Source organism: Bombus pascuorum, chromosome 11 (genome assembly GCF_905332965.1).
Source record: "Bombus pascuorum chromosome 11, iyBomPasc1.1, whole genome shotgun sequence".
In the NCBI taxonomy this organism is placed as follows: Eukaryota; Metazoa; Arthropoda; class Insecta; order Hymenoptera; family Apidae; genus Bombus; species Bombus pascuorum.
The window spans coordinates 2,726,911-2,740,174 of NC_083498.1; the positions used below are offsets into that span (position 1 = coordinate 2,726,911).

The window sequence follows — 13,264 nt, forward strand, 5'->3', positions numbered from 1 at the left end:
TACCCCACTAGGGGAAGGTAAGGGCTCAGGGGGCAGACATATGAGCACACATGGGACGACAGTCACCACCTGGCAGTGTGTAGTCGAATGCTTACCATCGTTGAGCGAATATACGAACGTACGCGAGTGTACGTATGGTGGGTACCCAAGTGAAACGCGTTGCAACCCCAACCCTCCACTTGGCTCGTGCCACCGTACATTGTCGTAGGCTTTTCTTCTCTCGGTTATCGACTCGAAGACAGTCTGTTGGATGAAAACGGTTAGACTCTGCGACCATACACCGTTTCATTATATTTGCACGATTATTCTGCTACGTCTACTTCGGACACCAACGAGTATGTTCTAATTTAACGACTTGTTAATATTTTGAGGTTACATAGTGGAATTTTAAAGTCCAATACACTTGTAACTAGTTGCATATTATTTGTGGCTATCGTAATTGTATAATTATTCTGTGGTTTTATATAAAACTTTTTGGACTTTTTGCTTGTTTTTTAAACGTAATATGTCTTTGCGCATAGCGAGTGATTTTTCAATGCAAGTAACAATAAATCACTCTTTTGGTTACCAAGTGGCCAGTCAGAAAATTGAGAAATATTGACTTGTTATGTTTTCCTCCTATAATCTTCATTCCAAATAGAAATGCTAAGAGATATGAACAAAACCGTACGTAGTTCGGACTACTTGCGATAAGTTTCTATTATAATTTGGGTCAGATGACCACCATTATGTTTGCACAATCATTCTATTCCATCTACTTTAACACCAAATAATTCCTTCTTACTCAACAATTATTTTTAACATATTATTTTATATTTCAAATACAAATAAGTGGATAAACAGATAAACATTAGCTACATTGAACAATGCGTGATAATCATTTATTGCAACGTTAGTTCAGGCGTTTGTCTAAATTCGATTTTTATTTGATTGAATTTTGTTGATATGATATCGATCGGTAACATGTACACGCATGTATACTCTCATAGATGTGTGCACGTACGATTCTAATGATTACGGAACATACGTTCGACATCTGCATCCTAATCTCGCTAGTCTGGTCCGCGTGACTGTGACAGCTCCTCCGCTAGTAGTTTGTATTTATTCTTTATTTATAGAACACAGATATTAACGTCGAAAATAGATTTTAGTAGGAGGGCGGTTATTCGAAAAGTCGACATGAACATGTACAAATGCAGTTCCACCCTAAAATCTCTCCCTCATCCTTCTCTCCTTGGTGGTGTGGTGTATATTTAACCACCGTCGTTTTTTACGCGGTCCAACGGTCTAGTTAGATCTTTCCATGTTTCAGCTTAAGTCTCATCTTCGAAACCTTCAGCATCCTTTCCCTTTTAACACCAACGACAACTAAAGAATAAAATTTGTACTAAAGAAATTAAATCGCAAATCTATTAAAACTTAGTAATTTACAAAAAAAAAAAATTAGCAAAGGATCATATCCTTCAAAGAAATTTACACGAGACTTCAGACAGAAAACTGTCCTGTACCAATATTTTTACTCGCTACTGGCCACGATACAGTCTTGTCCAGTAGTAAAGGAACGGTTGTTCTCTCTTGCTTTTTATTTGTCGTCTTTCGCTTGCCTCGGAATCTGTTTGACAATTCTGATGTAAGCTGGTGCAGTGACAAGACTGGTCAGTCGCGAAAAAAGAGTTATTCATTTTCGTAACCGTATCCGCATAGCCTCAACCGTAACCGTAACCACCGTAACCGTAACCACCTTAACCGTGCCATCGCAGGAAGAGGAAAGACAAGATGAAAAGAATCGTTAATGAAGAAAAAACATACTACCTGAGTTAACGCTGAGAGGTGGAATAAAGATAGTATATCAGAATAGAATATTTCTCTTTTCTTTTTCTTTCTTTAAGTAAATAGTGTATTTTAAAAGAATCATTTAGAATATTTTACATAAGAAGACTTACTTTATTTATAAAAGATATAGTGTAGATATGGTATAGTATAGATTATTTATAAGTAAAAGATATACTTTGTTTATAAATAATAGTCAAAAGGATAAACTATGTACTAGTAAGAAGTTGGTAACCAGTAAAATGAACGAACTCGTCACAGACACTGCACCAACTTCCTGCGGAAATACTGTACAGTGAACGCAATAAGGAGGAAAGGCGTTCCGGTCTTCTAGCGACCCTATTTCGTATTGCGGTCACCTTTTCTTTTACCTTTTACGCAAAATATACTCGTTACTGCTCGATTTCATGTTCTTATATTTTTCTCATATCTAACTATCCGGTCAACATAGCGTTTAATATAAGAACTCTTTCTATCTAGGATATTTACAAATGAAGGAATGCTTGCAGATCGTTCGACTGATCGAAAATGAAGAAATGTATGCTTGTAGAATATATATTTTTATATATGTATCTATTATTTAATTTAATTTTCTATACATGTATTTTATTCTTATACATCAACCAACTAATCTTATCTTTTATTTAATTCCAGATTTGGATCACTGTGAACAATCCAGTTATAGCAACAACAAACGGTGAGTGTATTTTTTGGCTTCGATTCTAATAGTCGAGTAACATTTTATATTAACTCGTCAAACGTAGTACTACAAATTTTACGTCCTAACATAGAATCATTTGTAACACTATCATTAATATTTTTTTCTTATAAAAAGTTGACAATATGTACCTCTCTTTTTTTATCCAAAATCTTGGATATAGAGATATCATTTCTTAAATCGTTTATTCTAAGTCCCTTGTCATTTTGTTTCGTTTTTTCCTCATATCATTATACCGACAAAGCATTCGTTTGTTATTTACGAATTATTCGAGACCATCTTAAAAAATCAACGATGTATAAACAAAATTAACATTTCATATTAACGCATCATTTACAAATTATTCGACATTTGAAATATTTTGAAATGGACAATACATACACATTGATATAGTGGATATCTCGTTGAACGCTATAACTCGAAAACGCTGACCAAGACCATTCATATTTTCTAGTTCCATTCATCGCGAGGAAGATTCACTTGTCTTTTCTTTCTCTTTCTACCTCACTCGCCGGTTCCCACCGTTTCTGGTAAGCTTATCCATCTCGTTCGGCGCCGTACTCGTCGGTTTTCTTTCCCGTTTCACGCTTCAACTAGCTCCTACGCTTTATTCGATATCATCCTCCCTCTTTTTCCTTCTTCTTCCTTCTGGACTCCTTCTATTCCTTTTACAACAAGTAGACAAACAGCAGATGGAAATAGTTGTTAAAATTATATCATGCGTTAGTTCATCTACTTACATTTGTTCGCATTCCAGCAAGTTTCTGCTGCAGTAGCCGATATTTTATCTTTATATTTCTCTTCGTTGCTCTCGTGACGCGACCGTTAAAAAATCAAGCAAAACGGTTCGGGCAAGCAAGTTCATCGTATCCCTACTCGCTAAGAATAACGCCGCCCACTTTAGCTCGTAGACGGTTCGGGTGCGTTTGGGTCGTGTATATGTTTCAACTTTGCTACACGGGAGACCACACGTGAACTAAGTCTCTAACAATTTTACTCCCGTCGATCACGTTTGCGTACAGTACTCTGTAAAAGCCTTGGGCGATTTTGTAATAGCAATTAGTCGTACATTGTATCTCGTAACTATAAAACTATTCAAAAATGTTTGATTCTTACATGTTGCGATTAGTATAATAAGAAACGAGATACATCATGTTTGAGATCATAAAATATGAAATAGTATATCATTTCTTTTTCTTCAGAAAGCATAGGTTATGTTCATTGAAAGGATGGTAAGGAACTAGTTCCCGTTGGTGTCATAACTACAGAACCATCGTAACAGAGTGTTTTATTACACACAAATTGAACTCAGCATACAATGAAATAAAATTGTAGCGATGACTTAGTAACGTCTAATAAAAATATCACGTATATGAAGTATGGCTGTGAGCGCAAAGTTCAGAAAAAATTGACTTGATCTAGGGAACCGACATTGGCAAGTACGAAACTGGGATAGCATTACATAACCTAGCAACAGTTGTTTCTTTTTAGTCAAGATATAGCTGAAAGCAATAACAGTTCGATTTTATTTAAAAACTTGAAAACACAAATTTCTAATTAGGTATAACAAGCTTACATTAATCATATCTAATAAGACATTAATAATCAAATAAGATAACAATCTCGCCCAACAAACTCGAATTGTTTGAAGTCACGTGAATCGATTAACAAGGACGAGAGTAGAAATTTGAAAAAATATTCCAACCTAAGTAAATGATAATGATTTCTCAACAAAGTGGTGCCAAGTTACTTGAATTAATCTGAACGAGTCTTAAGACATTTGCACGCTGCTGTACATACACATAAACAGCACTAGCTATCGTATGTAATAGAAATTTAAAAGAAATATCGTATTTGAACATATTCACAGACATCTATCATTTAATGTAATATACAGTAGATACCAACTTTCATATGATATTCTACGACCGAAAAGTTTGTTAAAGGGAAGAGAAGTAACGTTGCCAACGAAGGGAGATCTGTTTACAATTCGTTATTTGCTTTTACTAATCGAGGTTACCACGAAGCACGTTTTCGGTCGCTTTATCGCTATTATTTTCTTTCGACGAACAATTGTTCAGAATTGTTAGAAGAGGAATTTTTCATAGATACGCGTCAACGACACAAAACGTGTACGCGATACAGGCCAGGCATCTATGCGGTGGTCTCCCTCGTGAATGCAAATGCTTTGCGTTCCTTCTAAGAAAGCCGACTGGAAGGTAGGGGAAAGACAAACGAGCAAAAGAGAAGGAAGGAGGAAGGGAAGAAGTGAGAAAGAGATAAAGCAGCGGACTGTCATTGGCGGAGGTTTCCCGCCAAGATGCCCCACGCCAGGCTAACCGGTTTGTCGAAAGGGCCGACCGACCAGCCTCTTTTGGAATATTTCTCAGCTGATCGCCGCAACATTCCCGCTTTTTTTTCCACCACCATCCTAGTCTTCCCTCCAAATTTCTCTCTTCCTCTCTTTTCTTCTCCTTCGTTCTTAACCTTTATGTTCGATTTTACGAATTAACTGTGCAATAAACCAAAGGAAAAAAAGAAGGAGAATCGACCAAGTAGTCAAAGAACGAAAGAAACAAATTTGAAAGACTCGTGATAAATATATTGAAAAACATATGAAAAACTAAATTGTCACTCACTAAATTGTGATGAGTCCCAATTAGAGTACTTTTTGAATCGAGTTTTCAGGTAGGTGTGAGAAGATGTTGAACACATTGTGTAGTACCTGTGCCTTGCGGTCACGAGGATCGATATACTTACCTGAAATCTTCAAGAAAAGAGCCCACGAAAGGAAAAACGGCGCGTTTCGTTCTTTTCGTCTATTTTGCTTTGTTGCCGTGTGGGACCTGTCGTTAGAACGTAGCTATTGATGTCATGAGCCTTTTATTTATATAGTTTCCTTTGAATAAATCCACCGTAGAATTCCATTTATCAAACGATAGATCATTTTCTGCAGTCTCATATTTTTCTCTCATAAAACGTTACAAGAAATAATTGAACTATTGACGTGCACAGAGTGCCAAGCAGTTTGAAAGATTTCTATTAGCTTCTTACTAATTTAAGCATTTTGTTAGTTGTCATTTTTCTTAAATATTCCCACTTTACAAAATAGCGAAATCCTAAGAGCGAACTGCATGCTTGGAACAATTGCTCTAATCGTGAACCATTTGAATCAAAATTCCAGTGAAGACTATATATATATATATACTTGCACAAAATATCTTGTACCTTTTATATTCATTCTCAAATTTGTTTCGGACTTTACCAATACAATAGTGATAATCAAGTCTCGTTACGGTGTTAATGAAATTTCGAAATGTTTCGTAGAAAAGGAAAGGTTTCTACAAGTCCACGAATGTTTCCGTGAGCTGCTATATATATGTACATGAATATTTAGCGTGAAAAGATTAGTATACAGTAAATACAGCAAAAAATTAGTATACGATATAGTACTAGTATAAAAGGCATTTTTACAAATAAATGAGTACTTTCTGACGGATAAAATCAAAAAGATCTCAGCTTTAAACTACAGAGAGAAAGAGGGAGATAGGAAGATCATTATCCTATAAAAAAATCATAGGTTATAAACAGAAGCCACAAATTGCAAGTGCATCAAAACGAAATTCAGCGAGCGAACGTGTAACATTATGGTGAAAAGAAAAGATCGAAGATAGTCGTTCGATGCCGAAAGTGTGCGGCGATCAACCGACTCGCGTTTGATTATTTGAACCGTGATCGTCGTAACGGTTGGAGGCTAAAACGGTGAAGCGGAGATAATGAAAAACAAGCGCGATTCGTTGGATGCGCGGACAACGTGCGTGGACGTTCGTTGCAACTCGACCGGTTAGCGTGAAGAAACGAGACAACGTGGAAAGTAGGAATGAGCGCGGGAAAAGGTAGCCGCGATACCAACGTCGGTCTAAGGGTACAAATGTAAAGGGAACGGAATGGTGTTTACGCCTTGACAAGGTAGGGGGCGAGATGAGATGAAACGAGACGAGAAGAAGATAACATGAGAGGAGGCGAGAGCTGATGGGTCGGGACAGATCGAGACGAAGTTACAGTGGCTCACGAAAATACTTGAAGAAACTTTTTCTATATATATTGCACGAAAAATGTTTTATTTCATTAGCACTGTAACGAAGCACGACTGTCGTGATTACATTGGCAAAATTTGAACGGAATCTGAAAATGTATATAGAATTTACACGATATTTACTTTCCAGTAAATGGAAAGTATGCGCCTCGCAAAGATCACCAAATTATATTGACAGCTATTCGCTATACTAGCAAGCCACAATATATAGTGAAACCATGTTTAGCGTCAATTGTGTATTTAAGACTATTGTTCACGAGCTATACTAATTTTTCAGTAAATATATGTTTGTAATAAATGTCTTGTAATTTTTATATATATATTTTCGGATTGGTTTCAAATTTTAGTATTATAATTATGATAATTGCGTTTCGTTACAATGTTAGCGATATTTCGGAAAATCTCGTACAATGTACATAGTGCATTCATAAAAAAATTCTATTGTAAATGTTCAAATACTTTCGTGAGCCACTGTACGTCGCGTCGCGTCGTCAGAAAGCAAACCTGGTGGGGGATGGGGCCAGGGCCGGGGCCGGGACTGGGGCTGAGGCGAGTAGGCCGACGCGCAGCAGAAAACAAGCGTGGTCTTTTAAATCGGCGGCTACGAGGGATTTAAAAATGGCCGAGTCTGCCTACCCTTGACAGCCGTCCCTTCAGCTGGTCGGGCAAATACCATCAGCTGACCGGTTTTGGAGGGAAACTGACTGAGATTCTCGGTGATTTCGACCATTTCCGCGAAGCGACCCAATACCAAGCGCCATTAATTGCTTTTTTCATTGTGTATAGACCATTTATTGTGTGTCCTTATTCAGTCCGTGACTTGTATGGGAGAAGAACGGACATTGGACCAAGAATACTATCTTAATATTTCCAACGGTCTACAATACGAACTTTTCCGCTTGTAACTTTCCAACGTACTACCTACCAAGAGTTATCGGAGACTCCGCTCGTTCTTCTCATATTACCAGGGCCCACGTGGAACAAATGCAAGATTGGATTGAAAGCGAGTGGTATTCAAGGAGCACGTTAAAATAAGATCGTGTATTTATAAATATTTAAAAGAAACGTGTATGCGTATTTCACGGAAGCGAAGAAGTAGACGCGCGAATTAGCGAGTATACGTGTGGTCATAGGATGTCTTTTGTCATTCGAGATCAAAGGAAAGGAGCTGTTATCCGCGCACATACACGTAGCTACTCTCCGAGCAGGTAGAGGGGAACAGGTTGTTATTCGTACTTATACGATTCACTCCCTCACAGGTAGCTGCATAGCGGCGGTAACCAACGAGCTGGACCAAACCCGAGAGCTGGTCGAGAAAGAAAGAAATCGGATGCATGCCTCGGCGGCTCGTTCCGGGGGATGAATTTTATTACGGCCTTCTTATAGCTCTTTCCTTTTATACTCGTTCCAAGATTCAGAGATCGTTATGTTCAGATCGTATCAATCGATAAGTGCTTTCATCTTTCTTCTTCTTGGGCGCGTGTTATCAACCTTTCACACGTTTCATCTTTATTCTGGCTTCATCTTTTTGGATCGTCTTATATTTTTAAATAAACGGAAGAAGTATTTACGTGGGTTGGTTTGATGCGCTTCTCTAATGCCGCGTCGGTTGACCGTTGCGCAACTTCCTCCTTCCTCTCAACTTCTTTCTCCAGTATCCACTCGGTGCCTGTTTGTCTGCATGCCTGCATGTCTACCCATACTCGTTTCCCCATCATCCCGTCACCTCATCCGCCTCATCTTCTACGCTTCTCGCGCCCCTCTCTCAAACACTCCTTTCGCCTCTCTCTTTCCGTATCTCTTTGCTTTCTTTCCTCCTTTTCTTCCTTCTATCATATCTTCCCCACCCACCAATCTTCACTTCGTTCTTTCGTCTTTCTCCTCCCTCCGACCCTTTCTCCTCTCTTTCTTCTTTTCTCGCGCGCCTTTTTTCTCCCACTCCTTTTTCGTTTGTTCTCTTACTATTCTTCTGCCATCTCAGTTCTCCGTTTATCCGTTACTTTTTCGAACCGTTTTTACTCCACTCGTAACGGTGGAGTTCGCCCCCAGCAACAGCGCCCTTCCAACCAATTTTTTCTCTCCCTTCCATTTCCTACATTAAGCCTCCTACCACCCACTCCATTTCTCTCTGTCTCCCCCCACTCTCGTGCTTTCTATCGCGCTCTGTCGTTCGTTCACGCGCCAATCGATCGTGTGCTTACATAAGCACAAGCATTTAAAAAACTAGCTTCGCGCAATATTTCGAACGGTCCGTAACGTCGAACGTTGGAGCCTCGCTGTATGTAATCGGTTATAAAGTGTATTCGTGTACCGAGATCTTAGCGTCCTGGTAGAGGTGGCTTTGTGCGATGCGCAAAACGAGCAATTTGAACGAACGACCTTCGAACGCCGTGGTCTTTCACATCCTCACTTAGTAACCGAGCTAGCGTGAGAAAGTCGCCCCGGGGATGAACGATGTTGGTCGCAGATTTTCATCTTTTAAAGAGATTCGTTTCTTCGAGTCGTGGAAAGCTGGTTGGAAAAACCCATGGAACTCCACAGACCTCTCTGTAGACCAGCTGAATCGTTTACGCGCGAAATTTCACTCGTGAATTTCTTCCAGGTGTATTTTTATTTTTCTTGAAAAATTTTCCAAACGTTTCACTCAAGAACTAATCGTATCATGTGAATTTTTTGAGATTTTTTTAAGCGTCTAGAATGGAAAAAATTAGGTAGTCTAATAAATAATAAAAGGTGATTTTACATCGAAAGGGTTACTCTTAGGACCTACACTGATTGGACATTCTTTACTCCTTTTAATGAGTACTATAAGTTGTTTAAGCATCCAACCGCTCTTTTTAACGGCCTGTATTTAAGTGATTAATAATCGGAACGACGAGTTAATTCGTCCTTCCCAGGTTAACAGGTTAAGATCGAGACTGAAGAATATCGATTGATGCTTATTGTTTCATTACTTGATGCAGACGAAACCTGTTGCAACTAGTTTCATTGTGAGTGAAATACTCGAGACTGTATGATACGCGGCGAGTATAGAGAAATAGCAAAGAACGGCTTTCTGGGAAGGTCATTTTATGAGAACGGTACGGAACAGGTCCGAAGGAACGTCGTTGTCGTCTTGAAAGAAACTAAGATTTCACTGTGAAGCTACAAGAGAGATCAGCAGACTCAAAAATGGGAAACTGTGGGAGGTATTAAAGGAAGGCTTTGAGCTTCCGTAGTGCTCGGCTAGCACGATGTATGGGTGGTAGATCGCTTTGTCGAGAAGTTGAAAAAGAGAAAAAGAGAAAAGTTGAGACGCATTAAAAGCATACCAAAGCGATCTCTTTTCCTCTTCGTCGTTGTCATTGTTAAGAATCATACAAGCAGATGAGAAAATAAATCGAGTATGATTAGACGACAATTGAGTTGCTTATTTGCTAAATCGTGGCTAACTCCACGAACCAAGAAGTAGAGGAAATTGACGAAATTATACGAGACAAGCTTCGATATCGGTCAAGTGTATTGACGCTAAAATTTTTAAAATCTCGAACTTTGATCCGTAAATGGTTCAATTAGACTGGAAGTTTTATGTGTAAATGATACATGTATATATATCTGATAGAAAATAGGGCTGTAAGAGATTGAATATTACCATCGACGATATCAATCGTTTCGTTTAGACTGGCACAAAATACCAGAGGCGTTCCGCAAGATAAGAGTAACCGGAGCATTTAAACGGGAAGCGGTTGCGTAGGGACTGTAAATACGCTAATTGGGACATGGTCACAGCAACGTGCTTTAACGTCGGTTTAATATCCTCTAGAGCTGAGGGATTGGATCAAGTGGATATTACTCTTTTTCTGTTTTAAACGAAACACAGGCTAGAATATATCGTGTCAGAGCCAGACCAAAACGACGTTAGCATCGCTTCCTTCTTTCCCTATGTGCTGTCGCTATTATTCAGATTTAAAGATACAAAATAAACGAATATACAAATCATACAAATAATAAAAATACTTTTCTCCAAATACGTTATACAACCGAACGATTTTCAATCGTAACTCTTTCCGTTTGGTATAGAAGAAGGAAGCATAGAAAGATGCAAGGCATGTATACGAATTGATATACAAGTCGGCGGGAGTTAGCGGGAGTTGGCGGGAATAGGTAGGCGGGAATTAATACCCGTTACGTCTCGAATAAATCGAAGCTAGTATGCAATTTGTTTTTATTCGAAATGTTCGCCTACATACTGCTATCAGTATTCTCCTTGAAAACAGGAATCTTTTCCTTTTTCCTATTGTACCTTCTCTGTATCTCCATCCCTTATCGTCATTCCTACCATGTTTACATCGTCACTTCTTTCCAACACTCTGTTTTCCTTATCCCCTTGTCAGTAGTCTTTCGCTCTTTTAACCGGAATCTCCTCGCCCCTATTCCCTATTCCCGTTTCCAGATCCGTTGATTTCTTTGGCGTCTTCATCGCGGCCTGTTCATGTCTACTTTGTATTAGTTGCTTAGTTCAATGTTGAGTCCCTTTTCCCCAGGGTTGGAACCGAAGTCGTCTCGGGGTCGTCGAAGCCCGAGACCGAGAACGAGACCGAATCCGGAGCCGAGTTCGAGACACGGCAAAACAGTGTGTTCCATGGGTGGTTGCTCTCTTCTCTTTCTCTCTCTCTCTCTCTCGCGTGCGCACGCTTTCTCTCTCCCTCTCTCGCGTGCGCACGCTTTCTCTCTCCCTCTCTCTCTCTCGCGTGCGCACGCTTTCTCTCTCTCTCCCTCTCTCGCTCGCTCTCTTTTCCCCTTCTCTTCTCTCCTCTTCGCCCTCCATTCGCGCTCTTTCTCTCTCCAGCATGTACACACACTTGTACACTTATACACGAGAACGCTCGCCTTCCCTACCTCCTGGTTTCGGTCTATCTTTTTCTCTTTTCTTCGTTCCCGTCGCACCGTCGCGAACCTCAGCGGTGTCGCCTCTCCCCACTATAAAAGACCACGACCGACCGTTGAGATTTAAATTCCTCTCTGGGTGGACGGAGAAGAGTCTCCGGCATGGGAACGGCGGCAACCTTCCTGCGCGGGACGAGGAGAAACTCATCGTCTCGCCGCTTTGACCGTCTACGCCGTTCGGTCATCGTCGTTTTTCCCTCCATTCCTTCTTTCGCGTGTTTTTGGGAACCGGCCCGTTTTGTGAATCGTACTTTTATACATAAACGTACTTTCTCAATTGAAAATCTTGTAAAACAGGAACAATCGGATCTTTATAACTATTGCACAGGAAATTCGTTAGTCCCTCCGTTATTTCTTTCGCGTGTTTTTGGCAACTGGCTGCCGTTTTGCGAATCGTACTTTAGACGCATTTATACGAACCTATTTCTTCAATTGAAAATCGAGTAGAACAGTAACGACGGTACTTTTTAACATATTGTTGATAGATCATAAGTAAACATGCGTATTCATGGGCAAATGTTGTTAGTTTCTGTATAAGATAGTCGACTGCGTACGTTGATTTTTGCATTAAATAGCCAGTCGACAATGTTAACTATCGCATGATATGTAGATAAAATTTGGCGTTTTTTTTAATTTGCAAGTATCGTCATTTCGAATGGAGTAATTTATGATCTGATTACGATTGGAGTGAATTGGATGAACGGAATTTTCAATACACGAAACACCTCGACATTTTCAACGGTTGTGACGTAATAATAATTACAAATTTGATCGTCATTGACAATTTTTACACGTTCCTGTGAAAAGAGCTTATTACACGTATATTTGCAGGAAGTTTTAATTTCACTGTCTAAATTCTCCTCCAAATTTTTATGCTCCGAACCTGCCTCTTGTTTCAATAAGAGGAAGTTCCTTAATGATTAAAATGAAAAACATAATATGAAACTAAATAGAAAATTCTTACGTATATTAACAATGACTATTAGTCTTCTTGGACTTAGCAAATTTTCTCGACAACGAAATACACGATTGGTTCCACGCCATAAGGGGTCCAAGGGACACAGCAAAATTACGAACGTCCTAACTTCTTGTCACGTTTTCTCCCGTTATACGTTTGGAAGATATATGGTTTACTGAAAACAGTCGGCGAGAAAGTTTGATCTCAATTGAGGAACTGCGTAAGGTATATCTCAAGGCAGGAAGTAATTTCTTATATTAACATGCGTTCAGTTCGAGCGACAAAATTCAGTTGGCACGTACTGAGAGCCACGTGGAACGTACGAAGAGGGAAACGTTATCGAGAAATAAATGCGAGATATGTACGTACGACGATTTGATCGTTTGGAAGTTCGTTAGATCGTTCATGTACTAGCCAGTACAACTAGCCAGTTGGGGAGGTGTACGGTTTACGCGATCGAGCATAGTCGACTTTCGCTTGGGTAGTAGGAAGCGTTACACGCCCCCATATAACACTTTCGGCCTCCCCCATGAGGGCACTGTGTACCGTATTGTCTAACGCTTGGCTCTTGCGATATGCTATACGGGTGCAGCTGTTACACGAGCTTTACTCGCACGTGAATAATCGATGAACGCGAAACGACTTTCTCGTTGGGATAAATCGGCTCGTATCGAACGTCCACCAACATTCTTATTAGGGTATTCCATAAGTCGTATTCGCAGGTAGATCACTGGAG

The 13,264-nt window shown here is 39.6% G+C and overlaps 1 protein-coding gene and 1 long non-coding RNA gene across 4 annotated transcripts in view; one reads left to right on the forward strand and one right to left on the reverse strand.

Annotated features, from left to right (window-relative positions):
* LOC132911792 (uncharacterized) overlaps positions 1 to 13,264 on the forward strand; it is a 39,581-nt gene that overhangs the window by 14,475 nt on the left and 11,842 nt on the right. For all 3 annotated transcript variants that reach the window (XM_060968731.1, XM_060968729.1, XM_060968730.1), the window contains one exon: positions 2,485 to 2,527. In XM_060968731.1, the coding sequence (XP_060824714.1) occupies positions 2,485 to 2,527 (43 nt within the window). The remainder of the gene's footprint in view (positions 1 to 2,484; positions 2,528 to 13,264) is intronic.
* On the reverse strand, positions 1,924 to 3,639 carry LOC132911810 (uncharacterized). Its single transcript, XR_009659083.1, has 2 exons — positions 3,289 to 3,639; positions 1,924 to 3,213 (listed from the first exon to the last, which is right to left on the reverse strand). It is a non-coding gene; the product is annotated as an uncharacterized LOC132911810 (long non-coding RNA).